Consider the following 24,018-nt stretch of genomic DNA (forward strand, 5'->3'; position numbering starts at 1 on the left):
GTAATCCATCTCCAAGTCAGTAAATACAATGTCCTCAAATTACAAAGAGGATAATTAAATTCTCTAAAGAACACTGGTATTTGAACAAAGTCACAAAATAGACTTGGAAGTGCAGACCTATTTCTCCTGCTTACTCAGCTTACAGAGCTGCAGTAGGATTCACAGTCTGATTTGGTCCAGAAAACTTGAAGTTGCATTTTAACCCTGCTGTTGAAACAGGCTCTATCCTTGTGCAACTGTTAGTACTCACAAATGCCACAAAGATCTTCAAAATATTAAATGTAACAATCCTGAAGTTCAAAAGCTTTGAAACAGAATCAGCATATAGATTTGTAACAGGAGTACCAGGAATAATATCTATTCCTATTAGCTAGTAGCTATAGTGTGTTTTCTTCTGTTTGCACAACACTCAGAATATATTTACTAAGTAGATAATTACACTTTTCTAAACAGGTGCATTTTCCCACTTGCTATAAAGCCATGTCCAAACATAAGCTGTGCTGTCATAAACCATCCATTTCCTAGGTCAGCCTAGAAAACATTACCAATTAGGAAACAAGGTTCAGCTCAACTTCCATCCCTAGACTTTATATTCCCTTAGGATTCTTGCTACAATACTTCTCAGGCCATACATAATTTTTGCTTCAAAAAGCAACACCCATTTCTTTTATAAGCCATCTGCTCAGCGTGTTAGCAAAATCCATGCAACAGCTTCCCAGCAGCACCAACACCTGCTAACAGGGGATGGTGTTTCAGGCAGATATTGCCAGCCTGTCACAGCTTCTTATCTCCTCTCTCTCTAATCTTCAGAGTACTGTCTGGGATTATCTCCTGGAAATCAAATGCCCAGCAAGATGGCTTGTTACTTTTTTATGTATCAGCAAACATGCACTTGATTGAGTTCATTAGTGCTGTAAACATCTTTTATTATACAGATCAATGTGAATTTACAAGCTGAAGCAGTATGATATTGACATAATGTAGCATTTCATATACAATAACTTTTTATAGTCCTCAACACTCCAAACAAGCTCTGGGTGAAACTCAGTACTGATATAAGCAGATTCCATAACACCAAGGCTATCCAGTCAATTATCCTCAAGCTTAATGAGGTTCCTTTGGTTCAGGCATGATTTTGAACAGCTTTAAGATAGGACCACTTCTGTTTTTAACCACGCAAAATATCATTTTGGAGCATCTGTATCTGTTTAGTAATCAAAGCTTGGAGATTCTTCTTCAAGTATCTTCAAGGTTCCATCTGCTGTCTGCCTCTGTTTAAGGAAGGAAGTCCCAGAATTTCAGCAGCTTGGAGAAACATTTCCATTTGTTGAGCAGCCATTAAGAAAAAAATTATTCTACTGTATGAAGGCTGTAATATGATATGAGGTATAAGTTGAAGGCAAGTGGAAACTTTTATCTCTTGGTATACTAAGTTACTATGGTCATCCAGGAAATAAAACCAGGTTTTGTAAATATTCGCAAACTGGGGCAAGTTCATATAATGTTACTAAATACTTATGCTATTGCTGGCATGCAGGCCCAAGTAGAAAGAGGGGTGTGAGCTGCTCCTCCTTTGCAGTTGCACATAGTAATGAAATAATTATTTTAAGCAATATGGTCAAATATGAGAAAAGTGGGCATGAGACTTCCACCCCAGCAAAGTTGTGCTTTTTCCCATGCATGTTCTTTCACAGTGTAAAAGTTCTCAGTATCTGTTCAATCCATACCTTACCAGATATAAGTGGAAATTCCTCTATATAGGTTTGTTGAAATAAGTCTGAAGTGATTGGCTCATTGCTTTCATGTAACAGCTAACAAATATTTAACCTCTCTATTTATCACGTTTAATGGCAAAACATATTGCAAATGGTAACTTTTTTACCATTATTTGAATTTCACTAGTACTTTTAATTGCTTTCTGAAATGAAAATTTTAAAAAATTTTAAAAATCATATCATCAAAAAAAGTAATATCAAAAAAGGTAAGTGGAGTTGTCACTTTTGTATAGTCAAAGTACTCTTTCTCATATTCTTCTTTCATTACGTATAAATATTTAAACAGTATATATTTATGTCACAACAGAAAGCAATATAGAAAACAAGAAAAAAAACTGTTACCAGAAAACATGTTTATTTTTTCCATGTATCACAAACAGACTATAAGAGCATGAAGCATTCAAAAAGAAACATGCAAAAGAAGTTTGTGAAAAAAATCTATGTCTGCTCATATAGGTAAGGCTACACTGGATCTGTCTGTCCCCAAATGACCTCGTGTTTCCTCAGGGTCCCCAGCTTTTTGAAGACCACACCTTATTCCACTGATGTTTACAGGTGTTGTGTAGGCAACCAGATAAAGCAGAGATTTAAAGGGGCCTGCCCAGTCTGTGCTGTGGGCTCCAAACTCACATCAAGGAAAGGAGCCCTGCCTGTGAAGAAACACAGCCTGGGGCAGGAGAATCCTCCAGATTTTAGCCAATCCTTTGCTACAACTGCATGCTGTAGCAAAGAAACAAAAGACCACTACAATTAGACTTACATAGACATGGTGAGTTTTGATTCAGACTATGTATTGCAATTTTTTGACTATAATAGATAATATTAACATAATGTGCATTTCCTTATGATCTCATTGGATTTTTATGTCCAAGAAATGACAGTGACAACATTATTGAGTGACTATGATTAATTATTTCAATTATGGTAGAAAACAGAGACCCCATTCAAAATTAGTCCCCCATTGTGATGCAGCTGTACAAACATATATTAAAAGACGGTGTCTGGACCAGAAGTCTGCAAATTACTCCACTCAGAGTCATTTTCCACTCAGGGAAAAGACAGCAGCACACATGGAACACACACAGGCAGAGATGAGCCTGGACAGTGTGTGTATTGCCAAGATTGTAACAAAATCACAGATTCTCCTAATTAAAGCAACACTTTTTCTCTCCAAATGAGATAGGTTACCATCTCCTGTTATCTTTCTTAAAAGACTATGTTGCATATTTTCCTGTTGCATGAGGCAAGTTCTACAATTCTTCCATAATTATTTTGTATGTTCTCCTCTCTCCTGCACATGTATGTGTTTTCTTCATTTTCTTCTCTCTACCATTTTCAAACATTCTCTTCTGTCCTGCAGCCCGGCCTTTCTCTTCCTTCCTTCCTTGAAATCCCAGCTGCCATGGAAATCCTGCTCTCCAACACCACTGAAACTCTCAGAAGCCTTTTACTTCTAACTGCATAACCCTGAAATTTGTGGATAAAAAAGCCCTCTATAACTGGTAAGTATTGATATTGATTGTTTTATTAATATTTGCATGTTAAAGGATTCATATACAAACTAATTAGTTCCCCTTCAAACAGACAGTAAATTGAAAAAAATATTCCTCTCTTGTCATCCAGAGGGAAAATTAACTTTAAACTGAAGGACAGGAATTATAACCTGGATTTTGCATTTCTAAGAAATTCTAGGAATCAGTTATTTACCCAAGGACCATTTCTAACATGCCTTTTGTGCCTATTCAATATACTATCCTATGCTAACTTTGAGGAATGGATATGGCCAATTATACTCTTGTCTCTTCAATAAACTGATGCAATGTTATTGCAGAAGTGAAAAAGAGGATGCAAGAGAAGTATGTCCTTGAGATAGCTTATGAAGAGTAACAGGCACAAAACTAGAAAACACACTCAGGCCCAATATTGCAGGTAACATTCTGATGTCACCAATGGCAAAATTTCATTTCAGTATGAAGAAATTCAGATTTCATTTGAGACTTCAGAAAAATAGTTTCTCATCAGTAATGGCTTTTATGGCCTTTGCCCCTGCTTGTGGGTGCCCAGGGGATCAGAAATCTGGTTTGCCTTCTCAGTAATGATGAGGAAAGGCCCTGACTGATTTAAACATGTCTTTATTTTTGTTCAACACTATCAGTGAAAATTAAGATCTAACGTACCAAATATTTGGAGGAGGCAAGGGATGCCAAACACCACCAAACTCTGCTGCTGAATTCCATTGGTTTTGTGAACTCTTCCAAAATGGTAGTAAATCTGCAGTACAGTGAAGGGAAAGACCAAGTAAATGGAATAGAGTGGCAAACAAAACAAATGGAGGCCAAAAGGGATAGGAAAGAAGGAAAAGCATAGAGTGAGAATACGAGCATATAAAGCCTTTGGAGGATAGAAAAGAACATTTTTTTGGGAGGAATGGAAATATAATTTATTTTAGCAGTATAAAAAAATTAAAAGTAGGAGGGACAAAAAATATGTGATTAAATCACAGAATAACTTTTACTGTGATAAAGTAGATAGAAGGGAAGATTTCTGAGGAGAAATATCAAAGGACAAGCTTTGATATCTAGCTGCTTCAGGTGATATACATATATAATGCCATCACCTCTGAGTTAAAATGTTGCACCTGAGCATAAGAAATAAATGCAGATGTTATCCCCAAGACAGATTTCTACACATCCTCTGTTAGAGACCTTGACTGATTCATTTTACCTGAAATTATTTGAAAGGAATTACAGCACTGGAAATGAGAAATGCTTTAGGATAATTTTTATATGTAGACATTTATTGTCTAATATATTACTTGGGGATGCATCTGCTCTTTGCACAAAAAGATAGTTCTTTCTTGTAAATATGATGGTTAAAATCATAATACTTAATACCAGTTTTAAAGCCTTTTCTGTCACATTCATGTGCAAAAACTGTGCTGCACATTGTTATCATCTTTTAAAATGTATTTAAAAAATAAAAGCTTCACTGGAAGCATTACATTTATTTCAAGTATTATTAGAAATTTACCTCTATATCTCAGATGTGAAACTGAGTTTAGAGACAATCTGGCTTGGGCTAAATGCAACTAGAAGTCAAAGTTCTGTCTTTCATGAGATTAAAACAATGCTTGAAAACACTCAGCTTCTCTTTTGTGGTGAATCATACATCTATCAAATATACAGAACATCTACTGATATCAAAGGATAGTCTGACAATGGCTACTCAGGCTCTGGAGTTGAGGGAAAAAAACTTTTATATTGACATTTGCATTACAACCCCTTGAAATAACCACTTCTTCTTTGTGCTAATGAGTATTAATAAGTTCTTGGCATGCACTGTAGATATTTCTCCTTTTAGCTTTGTGAGTCAAAGACAAACAAAAAGAAATCCAAAAATAGTAAATAAACTTTTAATCCAGTTTTGGCTGATTTTTTTTTCATCTGCAAAGTGGCTAAATTTTATTCTTTTTTTTCTTGCATTGATTTTGTTTTTCAATAGATTCACCCCTATGAATATGATATTATTATTGTTTTTATTTATTATTTCTCCTAATGAAAGGCTACTGGTCTAAATATTCTTTTAGCAATTTAGCTTCCTGGCTTGTAAGCGTAAGGAAAAGGCTTTGCAGGCACCTGACTGAAGAACATCTGCTGAAACCCTCTGAGCCTGGGATGACCACTCATTCATGGCACTAGCAATATTAAAAAAAAATTAAAAAAAAAAAAAGACAGTGAGAAGAAATTAAAGCATTTAAAGGCTCAAACTCTGGAAATAGCAGAAACTACTGGAAAAGAAGGCAAGAACACTTCAGTGTACATCTGGAAACAGTAAGTGTTATTTAAAAGCAAGTCTATCAAAAGGAGGTTTTCCTTCTGAAAATAGCAAGTGCTGATGCATTTGGCATATTTAACACTTCTCAGCAATCCAAGAAAAGGAGGATATTCATGAAGCTGGTACAAAAAATGAGTATTGCATTCTAAATAAAAATGAAGCATATTAAAGCTATATGCTTTGGTGCTGAAGGTTTAAAAGTATATTTTACTTTATAATATTGGGATGACAAGATTATAAGATTATATTTACTAAATAAGATTGGGTGCTAGAAGTGTACAATAAAGTGTGGCATTACCTTGCCATAGGGTAAGATCTATTGAAGATTTTTAGATTCAAAAAAAAAGTAAAACCCTTTCAACTTTAAAAAGCCACTGGTTTTCAACAGAAAGTAGAGCAAATAATACAGAAATAGACTCCTGGGAGAAGCAGACTCCAGATGAGGCAATTTAGAATCTGCCAATAAACTAGTACTTGAATATTCAAGTGTTGGACTGGACTGTACTTTGGAACCTTAGATACTACCAAGAGCTGCAAATACCATAAAACAAAGATATCAGAGGCAGAAAAACCCAGAGCTGGAATTTCTGAGCAAGGAATAATAACACAAATAAAGCAGACGAAAGACTCTGAACATTAAGCAAAACCTTGTATTTGTCTTCAGGTGCCAGGGGTCTGAACCATGAAGAAATTGCATGTTGCTGCCTCGGATGATTGTTTTCTGTAGAATAAAAACACTTGCAGCAAAAGATTATGTGTGCAGAAGAAACAATAAACATAAGAGCAAATGGGACATGTTGCCTTGATTAGGCATATATGCACAGCTCCTAGTATTTCTAGGAACTGTGCTGTAACTCTGAGAAAAAAACAGCAAGTTGTAGAAATATAAAGGGGTAAAAATACAGGTTTATGAAAGTGATTTTTTTTCTATTTAAAAATGTGCTTCTAGAAATTAAAAAAAAAATAAACAGGAAAATCATCTTGGCCTTCTTTCCTATTTTTACATGGCACTACTAAAGATATTACAGAAGAAAAGCTGATTATGTGTTAAGAACTTTTCTAGCTAGACTTCTCTAACCAATACAGTAATATGTGACAGAGGGACACAGTTTACAGGACATACAATTGAGCAGAATACAGTGAAGCCTAGATTTAGATGTGACACTACTAGTTCCTCATCATTCCTCACTTATTGGGTGCAGAGTATGTAGGAAAGCTTGCTAAACTCTTTGAACTTTCCCAGCTAGAATTTAAATGACCTTCAGGTAACCTAGTATATTTTGCTTCCAAGTGAGTTAGGCTAAACTGAATTAAGGTCATTTTTAATTCTGAGGAAAAATGGATACTGAGGCATTTAATATAGGTTAGTCTACTTTAAATTAACAGTTGTAATTAACTTAGAGATCTCTGTAGAAAAGACCTAAAAGATAAATTTAAAACACCACTGTTTTTGTTTTTTATCTTCATAATTCTGTAGAAGGTGATTCAGAGTCTTAATATACAGTAAGAACAAACAGTATAATATTGATCACCTCTCAATTATGGTAAACTTAAGTAATTAAGGAAGCTATCCCGAAAGTGGCTTACTATATAGTTTTTTAAACAGTTATGCATTTTTTAATAACTTTGACTACACAAGTAGTATTTCTATTCAAATCTGTGGGAGTAAACTAGAATCAAATATCAGACAAGTATACCATCAACTCTGACTTACTTTTCATTTCTGCTATAGTTCATGTGCAGCAGTACAAATATGTTGCTAAACTACTAAAAATACAAGAAAAAATGTGGTTTTTTTTTTTGTTCTCTTTCCTCTACTCAATATGTACAAAATCAACTTATATGGAATAATCTGCAGAACAATTATAAGCAACTGAAAAAAGTGCTGCTTGGCAGATAGCAAGAGACTACACCCACTGCCAAATGATCATAGGAGATAAAGGCCAAGAACTGAGCAGCTGGACTTGCCCATTAAGGCAGTCTGTAGCTTATCTCTGAAAAAAACATGTATTTTCTGCAGGACATTGACCTCAACACAGCACCTGTCACCTCCTGTGGTGAATTAATATGTAGCCACTATCCACAGAAAATTGGATCAAATGCTCTCTTGTAGGGGGTAATAGTGAAAGCAAAAGCACAGAACGTGTTTTGCTAAATTAGATCTAAAACATTAAAAAAAAAAACCACCTTGCAGCTTTATGGCTCTTGAGAGGCTTATGGTGAACTGTAGTTAAAAAGGGAATATATAACCTCTTTTCTTCTGTGTTTACATGGAGTTTTTTTGACCAGTGGCTATCTTGGGAACTATTTGGGAAACATCTAATGCCAAGAAAGAAAGGATGGCCGTGGTGAAGTATTAGCTACTGGTGTAAACTTCCTTTGGAGCTTTTTGCTTTAAGTCTACCTAGTCACACTGAAGGAAGCCAAAGTTGCCCTTAGTTAAGACTCCTTCCAAAATAAAATGTCCCTCAAAATTGTAATATCCATGGTGTGAAAAACACTTTCCTGAGGCTCCAGATTCCTTTTGGATTCACAGTTGGAAAGCATCAAAGAACATTTTTCAGGACATCTGAAACTTGCAGAGCAAGTTCTCGGCCAAGTTGCTTTAGTTTCATAGTGGATTCAGGGCCTGGCAATCTCGGATATTGTAGAAATATGATGTAAGTCCTTTCACTTCTCTCTGAGTGGGTGGGTCCTCAACTGGAATGAATTTGGCATCAGTGGATTAAGCCTTCCCTGCAGAAGGATGTAGTTTTGCTGTCTGTATAGCTAGTACAGGGAGCAGGGGAAATTGCTGTACTCCTGCTTTCATCCTTTCCCTTAGCACATCTACATGACATAATTGATATATTCTTGGCAGGTCTGAAATTATGCTGCAGTGATGAATATTCCTGTTTCTGGGTCAGAAGCTGTAAAATTTGGAAAATATCTTCCATATTCACAAAGAAATACATAAGCTTCTTGGCACGTTAGCAACCTGCTAGAAAGGCATCCCACAATGGCAGAACAGGGGTTAGCTGAGAGCGGGAAATGTGCCAGTAGCCTGGAACAACCCAAGAGGAAAACAAGGAGTTAAATGCCAAATGTATCATTCTGTTTAGGAGAGAGGAGGCTGCCAGAGGTATTCAAAGATGCAGGAATGTGGGATTTTGGGAAGAGCGGTCTAATTTGGTATTCAAAGCCCAACGTTTACAGGCACTGCTGCAATGGTAAGGCAGGCTGGCCACAGAAAGAGAACCCCAGCTAAAGCAGGTACATAGTCATAACTCAAGCAGATCCTGCACCTTCAGGCCAAGGATGATCAGTATGGATGGGCTGAACCATCAATCTGTGTATGCCAACCCCTTGCACTGCAGGCACACCTCAAATTCGAGAGAAGAAAATGAAGATGCGTAGTGATTTAAATTTAGTGACTTGTTTCAAATGTGTATTGAAAACAACTGCTGTAGTTGCTACAGAAATGCCACTATTTCACCTAGAAATCAGAATGATTATGGAGTGAAAGGATGTGTGGCTCCAGAAGTAATTCCCATATGAACAAGTGATTTCTACTAAAAACACCGGAGAGTCTTTAATCTAGAAAAAATTTCTTTTTTTTTGTCCTGAAATGACCCTCTCATTTTTAGTTCTAAGTCTATGTAGGGTAAAATATGTGAGTTTCATGAGGGAACTATACATCTGATACAGAGCTTTAGGCTTTATCAGAGTGAAGGATTGGTCTTGCTAGGATACTCCTAACTGATAGTTCCCAAGAAATATGTTAAAAAATGGATGAAAACCTGCTAGAAGTCATTGAAACAACATCATCAAGTCCATACTGCTAAAACTGCTGAGTTTACTTTCTTAGAGTATATCTTTTAAAATCTCGTATAGATCAGCAAAACAAATCAAATTTGAATTTTCGGATTGGGCCTTTAGTGAAATATATTAACATACACAAACGGAACATTTTTCATACTTGCATTACTTTATTTTTTAACCAATTGTGTTGACAGAAAGAAGGCAAACTACTTGTAAATAAGCAGTGATATGAGGCATTTCAGCATAAAATGATTTTATATAAGAAAATAAAGGAAACTAAAGATTAAGACTGGAATACGAGTTGACAGTCTGAATGCTAAGTGATTGTACACACATAATATCTATAATCATCGGTATGTTTTGCAATTAATCAATGGCTACTAACTTGTTAATACAGCATAAGATATGTGAGTAGTGTGAATGTGAATACAAGTGTCCATTCCTAACTCTTTATTTCTGTTATCTTTGCCTACATGTGTAATGCTAGAACCATGGATATGGTTAATTTAATATTTCACATCACTGCTGAATTATATTTGTTAGGTGTCTGATAAAGAGAGTATTTGGGCAAAACCATTTATGCAAATCCATCAGTATTTGGGTAAAAACATTCATGTAAATCTTAATGCTGCATGTGCATTAAGAGCGTGTGGTTATGTGAGAACCAGTGTCATGGCTTTGGTGCGCGTGCACACACACACACACACTCACACACACACACATATATATATGGTCTGGACATGTATGTGTAGGATTTTGCTGGAGTACATACAATGACCGGCTGATCCTTGTCCACCAAGACCCAAAGGGCAGTAATGTCTATTGGACCTTGGTGGATTCCCACATATGCAGCCTTTGCAGCATAATTTGCTAGCGAAGGGATGAGCTGTAAGGCCAGGAATATGCTAAAGATGCTGCAGCAAACCTCATTTGTTAGTGATGCCACTGCTGTCTTCTCAAGGATATCGAAATGCCTGTCAGCACCTGGATGAAAATCAGCTGACTCAGACTCAATCTGGCCAAAATGAAAATTATGATGGCTGGAGCAGGGAAAACATTTAAAACTGGGATAAGATCTTTACCAGAGATACCATTTTCAGATATTTATTTAAATACTACAGCACCTCAGAGTTCTATTGTTTGTCATTGTATGAATGAACAAGACAACAGATGGCAAAAGTACCCTTTCCTTTTCCCGTGCTTAAGTTCTCCTCCTGGTGCAGATCCAGCCATTGCAATCTGCATGCCATTCCTCAGCAAAGGGAATTCCTGATAACTTGCTGAACCTCTTTTTAAGTGCATAAAGAATGTTTGGCAAAATGAGACAGCCCTTTTCAATAGTAGCTGCTTCACTGCCCTCAATGGTTTGCAGGTTACTTCCTCATGATGTTTGAGTCTTGTTTCTATCTTCAAAGCAATAGAGACCTGGCTTCCTCAGAGACAGCTTCTTTAATCATAGAAACACAGGTAGGCCCCTGAAGTAAACAGTATAACACACGTAAGGATAATGCAAGGCAAAAGGTGAAGAAAATCAGGAGAAAGTCCCTTGAACCAAATAGTTCATTGATCAAACCTCAACCTACAAAACATCAAGATAATTCCCAAAACACTTACACTTACTTATGGCTTTGCAGCCATATAACCCAGGCAGCTTGTACAACTGTCAAGGCAGACCACACACCGGCTAGATCTGCCCAGTGCTCCCATACTCTATACTCCACTGCCCAGGCCTAGGAAACTGGAAATTTCCTAGAAGTATCTACTTTAGCTTGCATTAGTGTATGTGTATAAAATCCTGTCTTGTAGTAAGGAAATTCAGTATCAGGCTGTGACAGCGTGCACTTCACAAGTAGGCAGCCCACGGTGCTGGGAGAGGATTTTGATAACCCCAGAGAAGGACGGTAGCCAGAACAATTCCTGCAGCCTTGGGGAAAGAATGCTGCCAGAAAGAGGCAGGGTATCACATACATTGTCCTGGCAGAATATATGCAGTTTGTGATCCATAAGATTAGCACTTCTGCTCTCCACTCTCTCCACTTTAAAGCACATAAAATAAAGCCTTTTTCTGATAAGCATTTCCTTCCAGAGCTAAAACACTCAAAGTGTTTCACATGATAAATATATAAAGAGAGCTATCATCAACTTGAAAGTCACAATACCGCTTGAAAATGTGTAGCTGTAGCTATTTATGATGGGTGGCAGCAAAAGGGGGGGGAGGAAAAAAAAAAAACCTCTTTCCTGGCAGCCCGCTTACTTTCTACGGGTTTGGTTTTTTTTTTTTTTCCCTATAGTCTGGTGAGCCGTGTAAAAACAGTCACTGAACAGGCGGCAAGTGCGAGTTTCCTCCCGTCGGCCGCCGGGGTGCAGGCCCGGGCGGGTGTCCTCGGGGATGCTCAGGGGCGCGGGGCGGGCGCAGCCGCAGGGCCGCGGCCCGCGCGGCCTCCCGGGGTCACCTTGGGCAGAGCGGCCTCGCCCCCGCTTCGGCCGCTGCCCCGCGGGCGGGCCGGGCCGGGCCTGCCCTGCGGCAGCGGGGGCGCTCCGGGGCCGCCGCCCGCCGGGCCGGGGGTGCGGAGAGTGCCGAGACCCCGCGGGCGACGGCCGCGGGCACCCGCCGCCCCCGCTTCCCCGAGCCGCTGCTGGGCGGGGGGCGCCACCCGGGGCTCCCCCAGTCCCTGCCCCGGACCAGCCCCCGCCCGAGGCGGCGGCAGCGGCCCGGCCGTGGTCGGCTGCGCCCCCGCGGGCGGCGCAGCGGGAGGAGGCGCCGCCCCGGCCGTCATTTCCGCCGAGTGCGGGGCGGGGGAGGGGGCAGAGCGCTCGCCTCCTCCTCCGCGGCGGCCGGAGACACAGAGACCCAGAGCGGGGCCAGGGCAGCTCCGCCGCCGCTGCCGCCGCCGCGCCCGCGGGCCGCGCCGCCCCGCCAGCCGAGCCCGGCCCGGCCCCCGCCCGGCATCCCTCCCGCCCCCCGCCCCGGCCCGGCCATGGGGAACGCCGCCACCGCCAAGAAGGGCAACGAGATCGAGAGCGGTGAGTGAGGGGGACGCGCCGCCGCCGCCTCCGCCCGGCTCCGCTCCCGGAGGAGGGCTCGGGGCCGGGCCTGGCGCGCCCGCCCCGCGTCGCCGCCGCTGCAGGCCCCGCGGCCTCGGGCCGAGCCCTCCGCCCCTACAGGCCCGGCCGCGGCCTGCGCGGCGTCGCGGGGCGTTCGCCCGACCCCGGCCCCGCCGCGGGGCTCAGGGCGCTCTCGGGAAACCAGCGGGACAAACCCGCCCGCGGCCGCCGGGCCGAGGCCGCCGCCGGGCCGCGCGTGCGGCTGTCCCGCAGCAGGTGTCCGTCCCCGGTGGAGGAGGAGCCGGCGGCGGGGCCGCGGTGTCGGCGGGCAGGTGTCGGCGCCTCCGCCAGCCTTCATCCTCGCCCCGGCCCGCTCGCTTTCCCCACCCCCGAACACACCCTGCCGGCGGGGGAGGCCGCCCGCCCGCCGCGCTCCGTCTGCGGCGGGAGGGTTTTTATCCCGCTGCAGGGAATGTAGGTCAGAAACTCCCGTGCTCGCCCGGATCGTGCAGCCCCGGTGACCCCGCGGCCGTGACCGCGCCCCGCGGCGCAGCCCCAGCCCCAGCCCCGCGGCGTGTTTACATCGCTCGGGAGCGCGCTGGGAGAGCCCTCGGTACAGCGTTGCTCTCCTGAGCCCTGAGTAAAATGGAAGACAAAAGCATTGATCTGAACTCGTCATGGCAGAGAGCTTTTTGCTGGTGTTTCTGTTCGTTTGTTTGCTTTGTTTTTGTTGTTTTGTTGTTGTTTTTTTTTCCCTCTGAGTATTTCAGCATAACTTTGAACAATATAAAGCCGATTCAGTTTTTGGAAAGAAAACCCTAGATTTTATTTTTTTGCATGTTGACTGACTTACTTCTTTTCTAGTAAAAAACTTTGGGTATGTTTGTGGTGGATAAGAGTAAAGACAAGATGTAGTGAGCAGGCAGTTGTGCAAGCTCAGTGTTGTGACAACAATACCCTTTGTTACTGGAAAATCCTAGGGCATTGAAATGGAAATAACTTTAAACGTGGAAGTTGAGGGGGTTGTTGGTTTGGTTTTGGGTTTGGGGTTTTTTTGTTGTTGTTGTGGTGGGGTTTTTTTGGTTGTTGTTGTTGTTATTTTGGGGGTTTTTTGTTGTTGTTGTTGTTCTTTGGGGTTTTTTAGTGTGTATTCTTTTTGTGTATTTACTATCGAAGTCTGGGGTAGAACTAGGTAACCCGATTTGCATAGGCTGGGTCCTGCCCACACAGCATTCCTCCGGCTTCCCAGGGATCTGCAGTGGGTGCTTCCAGCTGTGGGAGAAGGGGCTCTGGCTGACCTACCCAGTTCTAATTATTGGTTTCACCTTTCAGTTCTTGTGTCTTAGCTCACTATTATTTTAGACTTCACAATCCAAATCTGTTATGAGTATTTGACCGTTATTGTTTAGTGGTTTTATTTTTTAATTGAGTGCATTAATTTCGATGGGAAGTATTTTAGCCTAACTATAAAGATACATATGGAGAGGGTGGATTGTTTGAAGTACTTCAGATGACAAAACACTGCATTTGGTACTTTATGGTAACTGTACTGCTATTAGTTTATGCAGTTAAATAACACTACAACACGAAGTGTTTACTTTCATTTTAATGAATTCTCATATTACAAAATACAGTAACTTTTAGGTTGCAGGACTTTCCTTCAGAACCTCTCTCTCTTTTTCTTAGTGTTTAAAAATGAAATGCTGCTAGAGCCATCAAGCTGAGATTTTAATACTCAGTATATTTAGCAGCAAAATTCTGTAATGATATATCTCCTGTAACTAGGAGAAAAAAATGGTCATCATTGACATACTGCTGGGACATACCTAGATTCACTTACCATGGAAAATTGATAAGATATGAATATTATACAACTGATTCATTATTAGAAACAACATTTCATTCACTATCAGTGAATGTTGATTGTCATCTATTCATATAGTACATGGCAACCAAAAACTAAAGAAATATAAAATTAGATGGTGCTTTAATATTTCTGAATTATTTATTCACATTGTTGAACCAGTTTTTTAGTTTTGCATGTTAAGTGTCCTCAGCAGCATGTATTCCAGATTACAGGACACTGAAAATGAAGCTGTTTGAAGGGCTAACAGAAGAATATCCAGCTTAGAATTCTAAAGGTGGTGTTATGCCTTGATTCATGCATAGAGCTTATGGAATTGTGTGGATCAAGGGCATGCTAAGGTCCCTGGAAGAACAATGAAGGGTAACGCAGCTTCCCCTGATAACTATACTTACTAGTTCATGAAATGTAATTTGAGACCTCTTGCAGTGTCTATGGCCAGTACAGTAAATGCTGTTCACCCAGCTATGGCCCTTACATCCTTCTCATTTATTGTAGCTTTCCATTTATAGTCAAATGTCTTTAGTACTTGTTACTTACTTAGGCAGTGAAGTGGAATAAAACCATGAGTATGTGAACACCAGCAGCAGATGAGAGGAAATGTTTTGGAGTATTTCTGGGCTGAAGTTGCAGGTGAATGAAATCTGGGTTGTGGTGGTTTCTTAAGCTTGGTCACCACAAGAGTGAATTGGGCTTGTGTAGCAGGGCGGGTAAGATACATTGTGTATACAGAAGATGGGAGGAAAGCTTCAATGTAATCTGTTAGGGGTTTTTTTTTCTGTGGCCTGCTGTTCCACATTCTCTAATATGCATTGGGTTTTGACTTGGAGAACTGAGTTGTCCTTTGGTAATGAGAGGCATCAGGGTTCTGGCTCCATTTTAAACTTTGTTTTAAATGTTTTCCACAGCAACCTACAAATTCTGAGGGCCTTTTAGAATAGTAATATAAGTATCTTTCATTTGAAATCTGGAGAGACACAATTATCAGTTGTCATAAAATTTACTCTGATTCCTCATCCTAATATTAATTTAATTATTGTCTTTGTTATTTGTTGGGTTTTTTCAGCTGCTCCGTTTACAGTAGTTGAGAACCTAGAAGTTTTGCAACCTAGAAGTTAAAAATATCAACATGTAGTAAATTTGATTTTTTAAAAAAGGCCACAGGAAGTCCTCCTTAACTTGTTGCAATTAATGTGAGAAAATATTAGCTTTATTATTATTCATTATCTTGGAATTATTTGTGGAAGTAGCATGAAACATAGCTACAACACATCTGAGGTTTAAAAAAGGTCACGTAACTTTTTAGTTCAGCAAGTGAATCTGTTACTTTCAAAATCGTTATTAATTTTACACAAAACAGGACAGTTTTAACTTTACTAGAACTGCTTTCTAAACTAGAATGAATGTCAGCTCTGCAAAACTATATACTTTGTAGAAAGTTTTGTGTGTGTTTTATTTCAGATGACACAATAATACTGATTCTTAAAGTAATTATGATGTATGGCTCTGAATTATTGCCCTATTAGATATGCAATGGAATGTCATACATGCTAGCAAGAGGTTTGGCTATAAATTAATATTAATCCCACATGTAGTTTTGTTTGTGGTTTTTGTTGAGTTATTTTGTTTCCCCCCATTCCCCTCCCCCCCCAGATTCAAGAGTACTTCGGTGTGGTGTTGTCTGTTTCTTTGTAACCACCAAACTGCCTGAGAGACCAGGTGAATTCAGTGCGCTCTTAGGGACTGGAAGATTTGTAAACCTTCTCTTCTTTCAATATATCTTGATGACGTGGGCTTGGCTTCTGCGTTTTATTTGCTGGGATTCACATAGTCTCTGCTGCTTTTTCTGTGGCACTATGTGGTCACCAATTGATCTTAAAATGTATTTTAAAAGGAAACTATACATGATTTTCAAAGCATAATTCTGTACATGTGTCTTCTTACCTGGTAGACAGATCTCTGGTTCTATTAATCCAGCATGATTTTGCTAACTTTGATTTTTGTGGTCTTTAAATAGCCAAGTACAGCATGTGTGATGTGTATTCTGCATGTGAGTTTTGTGTTCATTCACTCCCACTTTTCCTCGAAGTGTTCCCTACAGTATCTTCAGTATGATAGAGTTCCCATTATACTCAATTCTTTGCTTTTGAACTCTTATAATTTGTAGAAAGCTTAAGTAGTGCTCCTTTGAAGTGTGCTTGACAGGAAGATGCAGCCTTCTACTTTTTCTTTTTCCAGTAGATATTAACCTCCTCTGGGGACATTTCTTAAAAACTGAGGGTATTTTTTTTCAAATTTTTCATGTGTATTCACTGCTGGGTCATTGTGTTGTATTTTCTTGCTGAAGACCAAATGAGGCCACACGTGTACTTCTTGTTATGACTAGATGAGGCAAGGCTTTATTTATCACTGCTGATCTTGGTTAAATTAAAATTGGTGAGGTAGAGGTGGAAAGCTCTGTATCCATTACTACCCCAAGGTAGCTGATTCCCTGTCACTTTTCCAGAGGCTCTTGCTTGAGTGGTTTTGATCAGAGAGTGTCTTTTTTCTTTTGCTCATTATGTTTAGCGCTCCGGATTTGAAATGAGTATCTTTGGATCCAATGGAGCCTTGTTCTTGGATCAGAACATCAGATAAAATATGTATTGTATAAAGAGTAATTAAAAATATATATTGGAGTGATGCTGGAATGGTCTGCATGAATTACATCTCTGAACAATGTATAATAATGCTTCTTTCCCACTATGTTAGGGTTATATCACCTGTTAATCAGGTAGGTTTCAGCAATAAGAAAATAAGAAATAGTTGTAATTACTTGCTGAAGAAATACCTGAAAATCCCTCTGCTGTAAGCACCAGTGTAAGACTCAAGTATGCATTGTGTGAAGAGAGGCACCATTTGAAAATTCTGCTTTAATTAAAAACACAATGCTTATTCACAGCTTGGACTAGCAAAGAGAGAGGTTATCACTCATTAAAGATAGCCACGTGGTAGCATAACAAAAGGTCAGAAGGGCCTCCAAGTGATAAATTGATTTGTATTTAGCTGTTGTGGTTAGGCCTTTATTACAGGCTCAGACTACTTTGGAGACAGAGTATTTTAAATTACTTGGCATTCCCTCTTTGCTGGGTTTGTTTAGTGCTGGTTCGTCTACCCATCCACATTTGTAGAAGTGACATAATCAAAAGTAATATCTTGAATAATGCTGGGATTGGTCATATTCTTTCAAGTCACTATGTTCCTTAGCCTAATTAAGGCTACGCTGTGCTGCAAAAATGAAGCCTCTCATTGGTACAGAGAGCAGAATGTAAGGATGCAGCAGTGAGGATGTGGTGTGGAGTGGAGGGCTCTGCTCCATTACACGCCAGGCTGGCAGGGAGTCCGCTACAGATAGTGAAAGTTCTCCTGGAGCTGACACACCCCTCCTTTGGAAAGGCTTTTGGACTGCTGTCAGATTTTGTATTTTGCCTGCATCTTTTCAGGATATCATAAAGGACTTGTTTGTCCAGATGCCTCTTTTTTTTTTTCTAAACTACAGCAGTTGGTTTAATAAAGAATATTGTTTCTGCTATTGTTTCACGGCAGGTGAGTTCCAGATCTGATCTGATCTAGACTGGTTTGTTTTGTTTTATTTAATCAGTGCTTTTAGCATTTAAGCTTGCAAAGTTTTCAGTGTTAGGAACCTTGAGTCAGTGGGGATTTTCCTTATACATTTGTGAAATTTAGGGCTAGAACTTGGTAAAAAGTCTACCCTGCAGTGCTGCTCTCAAGCTTTGTCTTTGTTTCAAGTGCAAGGTGCTGTTTCATAAGCATTTCTTTAATTTGCAGTCCTGCTTTTCTGTCCCCTGCTACTTATTTTCCTGCCTCTGTGCCCTCAAGTGTGCTGGAGTAACTATTTATGAGACAACAAGATGAACTGAATTTGAGATTGATCTAGGTTAAAAATAACCCTACAGAAAAGGGAAAGCAGAAGAGACTTTAGGTACCTGTCTTTGGCTTCTTGATCCAGTTCACTGCAGCCAAACAACCAGTTGTACCAGTGCAGGTGGGATATGGCACAGAGAAGAGAGTGGATAGTAGGCACTAAATAGGAGCTGCCTGACCTACTGCTGTTGCCAAAAAGAGCTGTGGTTTCAGGCTGTTCCGAAAGTATTTTCCTACCATAAGCAGTTTCTCTGCTGTGAGGTAGAAGTGCTTCCTGGGAAATGGGAAAGAGAACAAAGTAGCAGTGGATCTCTGAGGAAGTAATTGAAGTGGGGAGTATGTTGTCTTAGAGTTGCAAAACTAGAAGATAAAATTGCTTTCTTTCCAATTCTTGTTTTGTTTGGGTTTTTTTTTGTTTGGTTGGTTGGTTGGTTTTTTTTACCTTCCCCTTCAATGGTTGGGAAAGGATTTAGACACATTTTATTTCTTTTTGTTATCCTGATGTTCAGGAGGGCCAGTCATGAGCTAGGACCCCATTTTGTTTGTACATATATACTTTCTTCTCTGAAACTCTTTTGGGAAATGAGGTAAATACTGACAGGAAATGAAAGTGAGACTGTTAGTTTGTGTAGCAGGAGTATTGGGATGCAGCAGTTTAGGGGGTGTGCTATGCAGGGAGCTACTGCCCTGCCTGTGGTGTTGGGATCAGCAGTGAACAGGAGTCTCTTCAGGGCTCATTTGAGCCTCTCTTTGGCATCTCCCTTGCTCTTTCTTCCACATCTCAGCAGAATCACATCTGCTAAGAGTAAGGTTTCACAAAACAGTTGAGTCCATCTGGTGACTTGCACTGTTGAAAAATCAGGTTTTATTCCTAGACCCTTGACAAGTCAGGACTCAAGTGATTCTCCAATCCATTGTTAAGGTATTTTACATAGGCAGAAAACAATGCAGGTTTTATCTCTTTGGGTTATCCATAATTATTTTTACACACCAAATAAATTCTGAGGTGTCATTTGGCAAAAGACAGATTCAAAGGAAGCTTTGAAAGCACCATTGGCAATGAAATGCTCAAGTGGCAAGAAAAAGGAGTCTATTTATTTTTTAGCATTGAGCTCTTTAAGATCTCATTCTGCCAACTTCTTGAAAAAGGTATTACTCCAAACTACCACTTTCTCATCTGCATTTGTTTATATAAGAAATTCAAGACTTCAAGTTTTTCGTGAGAGATGTTGGCACCTACCAGTTGGACATCTGGAGCTATATAAAGGTAGAGGAGAAAATAGAAACATTGCTTGCTTTTATCTCTACACTTGTCATGTGGATCTTTAAGACAATAGTATTTTAGATGAAGATTTTTTTTTTTTTCTGTTTAAGAGTTTCATTTTGTAACTATTTGTTTTGTTTGGTTGTTCTTGGTTGTTTTGGGTTTTTTTTTCCAATTTGCTCTTCAGAGGAAGAAATGTAAGAAAGTTTTTATTTCTTCTGTTAAATTACCTTCTGATTTTCCCTGCCCAGAAGGAAAAGGTGTTTGCTGGCTTCTGGTGGAATGAGTTCTGGTATGTATTCCTTGTTAGATGTGTAGTAAGGGTTAGGCTAACTTCTTAGCATTATGGTATGCAGTAAAGGTGTGGAAACTCCTTGGTGTTTGTTTTGTCTGGGTTTTTAAAGTCACAGCTTTTGTGACTTCTGAATAAACAATCAGTTTCTCTAACTGACATGTCATCTGTCTGTAGTTTTGAGCAATAATTTTGGTTTTAGAAACACTTTTCAGTAAATCAGGGAGGCATATATATATATGCTCTGCATGTAGGAGCTAAATGGGTGTCCAGATTCTGAGAAAGCAAAAATCTTTTCTATGACATAGCCTGATGAGCATTCTGAGCCAAATCCTCCCCTTAGGAAGGGCTTGGAGAGGTGCTGTTCTACTTGCACTGACCTTTTTTCTTTAGAGAGATACAGTATTTCTGTGATAGACCAACTGTAAAGTAGCAAGGTATCTTACCTGTGTGTCCTTTAAAATGTTGCTAGCTGAGTAATATATAACCTGCTTAGTGCTTTGTAAATGTAATTGTTAGTTTGTTATTCCTCTGCCTCTTGTTAACTTGTATCCTTTTGCTAAAATACTGTAATATTTAAACAGAGGCCATCAGGAACTTTTTGATTCTTTTGTTTCATTCAGGTTAAGCTGCTGCCATTAGCATACTGCACTTGCTGCTAGCACTTGTCTGCAAACCCACAGACATCCACAGCTGCCATGTGGCTCAAGAAATTAAAACAAAGGAAAGTGCTTTTTTGGCAAGAAGGTGGAAACTTGAAAGATAGAAAAGACTGTTACTTTGCCTGTGCCCAGAATCAGTTTGCTTTTCCCTCTCACAAAATGACATAATTAAGGGTGTATGTACTCTGCTACTTCAGTAGTTGCATTGTTACAGTGATTAACGTTAGTTTTGATTACTGTAACATTAGGCAGCTTGAAATTCTTTGTCTTGGGAAGCAAGCAGCAGTAACAGTTTTATTGTGTATGTGAATTCTGATTGTTAAGCATATGATAATCTAGGCTTACTTTGCACAGGGCAAAATTGTGATTTAACTGCACCAAAGTCTATCATTAGATAAAGTTTTTAACACTAATTACCTATAGTCAAGCATTTTATTAACTGCTCCATAGATTATTGTGGAGGATGGAGATTTTGATCAAGGTTTCTCATTGAAAAACAGGGTAGGTAGTGACAGAGAGAGAGACCATTATGTAGCTAAAATCATGCCAAGCCCATTTGAAATATCATGGTATTTCCCTCTAACAGCTATGATGAAAGAAGATATGTTTTCATTAACTTGTTGAGGACTATTTTATATTGGGCAGCTTTGGAAAATTCAATGTCTCAGTTGTATGTTTGTTCCTTGTGAAAACTTGTGTAGTGAGAAGCACACCCTGCAACTCTCAGCACTGGTCCTCTGCTTTGGGAACTAGGGGTTAAGCATTCTAGAGCAGTAGAGTGCAGCAGTGCATAGTGTGTTCAAGCTGGATACTCTCTATTGGCTGAAAAATCTGTGTTGCAGTGGTATGTGTGTAGTGAACTGAACTTCAGAGAGAAATTAGGTGCTAGATCTCTTGGCTTAGTATAATGGCTTGTATGAATAACAAATTGCAAACAAGCAAGTTTTTTAATTTGTTTAAGTGTACAACAGCTTCATGGGATATGGAATTGCCTGGGAGATTGAGGGTGTGTAGTGCTTTGTAGTGGTTCTTAGGGTGTTTCCTGATTCTTTTGCAAATTGGCAATTTCTTTTTCCCTTGAATTTCTTGAGGATGATCAGATGCAAAACTGACACTAAAAAAATTAGCCTACTTTTCACACAGATTGCACTAATACCTAATAAAGTTCAGTTTCTCTCTAAATTTGGTCTATTGTTATTATTTTATGACCTGCTTTCTTCCAAAAAGATTGCTCTTTTGATACTACCTATCTCATAATCCAACTGTTTGTTTAATATTCAAATGCAGAATTTATTTCATTTGTATATTAACTTAGGGTTTTTTATATTGAACTCCAAGGTGGAACATTCTTGAACTTTAAAGAATGTGTTCAGAGTTTGAGGTTCTTCAATTTCAATTAACAATCTTTGTTCTTAAGCAATACTTACTGTCATGTGCTGGTGATGAACATCAAACACCTTGCATCTCAAGTGAGCACTCAGGAAAATGTTGGCAAGGATGGAATGATGTTCATGTGAAGAATTACTATGTAATTGCTATGTAAATGACATCTCTTTTCTAGAATAGCTAGAAGGCATGATCTGTAAAACTGTGTGGCATGGAGAGTGAGGAATGTCCTATGCTTGCTTCTTTTTTGCTTTTTTTAAGTAACTGCTTTGAGGCATTGCTTCTATTGGCTTCTTCCTTAGGAGCAGATATAAATTTATTCCTAATAAAACATTAGAGCTCTCCTTGAGAATAAGAAACTGCAGAAAATGAGGGTGGAGGAAAAAACACACAACAGCTGGTAAAAGAAGGAACGTGAGTTGAGAAATGTAAAAACAGGGAGACAGAGGGAGCTCTGAACAGAATATGGTTTGGGTCTTGTCCATATACTCCCATCCCAGAAAAGGGAGCTGATGGGTGCTTCCTAGAGATGCTCTGCCTGAGGAAGTCAAAGCACCACAGTTGTCAGGACATCCTGGAAAGCTTCTTCCACCTGGTTGTGACTTGGTCAGAGCAATAGTGTCTTTGATGAAGAGATCCTGCATCGTGTGGACACTTAGAGAGGAAATGTATAAATGCAAAGATGAACTAAGAGCATCTTAAGAAGTTTTGGAGAAGCTGAAGTCTAGGTTGCCATTAATCCCACTTGGGCCATGGCATGCATGTGTTCCACCTTCTCCCAGAGGGTGCTAGCTTTCAGGACCCCCGGCAGAGCATTATGGATGTGCTCCTATCTTTTAATGTTTTTTCCTAACTGGGCTCTGGATTTAGCCCAAAGTACAAGCTGATCCACCTGGCATCGTGCCTCTCCTGATGGTAGGAGATCCCATCCCCTGCTGTCTAGGCAGGGCAAATGGTGAGAAAGTGATGTATGAGGGCATAATGGAATTTTCCAAGATGAGGTGTGAAGATGAACAGGATGCCATGAAGCCTGCCGAAATACTGCATGGGAAAGACGTGTATCTCACGGGACAACAGTCTCCTTCCTGCTGGGGTTATTCCTGCCTCAGTCTTGTAGTTGAGTTCAGCTCTTGCTACAGAGGCAGAGGACATCCCTGACAACCTTCATGCCAGATGCCCAAGGATACATTCTGGAGTTTTGTTCTGCCACAGGTGCCAGGTATACTTGGCACATTGTATAGCCTCAGCCACTTCTTATGGGGTTTTAGGGAGTTTTTGTTTTTTTAGTTTGGTTTTGGTGTTTTTGTTTGTTCGGGGTTTTGTTTGGTTGGTTATTTTTTTGTGAGTTTGTTTGTTTTTTTTTTGATTGGTTTTTTTAAATGGAAGGTGTCTCTAGAAGCTTGGTACTTTCAGGAGCTAAAATGGCATTAATTATTCACTTCAGAAGAGTTGGGATTTTTTTTAGTGGTGCTGGTTTTTGGGTTTTGTTTTGTGTTTTCTGCTTTTAAGCAGATGCTTGAAACTATGCAGTTTATTAAAGAAAAACATCTGCTAAGTAATTGACAGCAGAAATATAGAACATTGTTTGGTCAAATAACTTGTTCTTTTCAACTATAAGACAGTGCTGTATGGTGATTTCGTTGAATTTTCAAGCCAGTTATAGGCCCCATTACTTGTCACTGTTACTTTAAAGTGTTTTTTCAGCACCTGTTTTAAAGCAATTTTATAGTGTCTGCTGGGCAAGAGTCTTCAGAGTAGAACCTGATTTTTGCTCGTATGATATTTTTGAAAAAAAACAAAACATGTTTCTACTGTCTTCACCTTGAGGTTTGAGGCTATAATTATGAACCATGTTTTAACTTGCTGCCTATGCAGTACTTACATGACCAATTTTCCTTGGCAGTAAAGCTGACTTGAAAAATGCCTGCCCTTATCACCCCTGCTGTGCTGCTCATAGGTGCAATTCACTGCTCCTCCTGTGCTGATACAGCTGTTCAAGGACTGCTCTGTGTCTCACCACAATGGTTAAGACCCTTGCTCCCACCTGGTGCTGCTCTTTTAACACTTTGTTTCATGGACCTGTCTTAAAACACCACCCCACCTTGTGTTGAGCTGATACAAAGGAGAAATCCAAAATGGGGGAATGCTGTTGCAAGTGGCTTTTGCCATTG

General features: G+C 39.9%; 1 protein-coding gene across 2 annotated transcripts in view; it reads left to right on the plus strand.

Moving 5' to 3' along the window:
- Window positions 1-3,135: 3,135 nt before the first annotated feature.
- Window positions 3,136-24,018, plus strand: part of PRKACB (protein kinase cAMP-activated catalytic subunit beta) — a 73,951-nt gene continuing 53,068 nt past the window's right edge. Inside the window, exons 1-2 of one of the 2 annotated variants that reach the window (XM_059854119.1) lie at window positions 3,136-3,277; window positions 5,362-5,605. In XM_059854119.1, coding sequence (XP_059710102.1) covers window position 5,605 — 1 coding nt within the window. In that variant the 5' untranslated portion in view covers window positions 3,136-3,277; window positions 5,362-5,604. Of the gene's footprint in view, window positions 3,278-5,361; window positions 5,606-12,132; window positions 12,435-24,018 lie in introns of those variants that run through there. The other variant, XM_059854117.1, reaches the window with a different exon arrangement.

The sequence above is a fragment of the Haemorhous mexicanus genome, chromosome 9 (genome assembly GCF_027477595.1).
Source record: "Haemorhous mexicanus isolate bHaeMex1 chromosome 9, bHaeMex1.pri, whole genome shotgun sequence".
NCBI lineage: Eukaryota > Metazoa > Chordata > Aves > Passeriformes > Fringillidae > Haemorhous > Haemorhous mexicanus.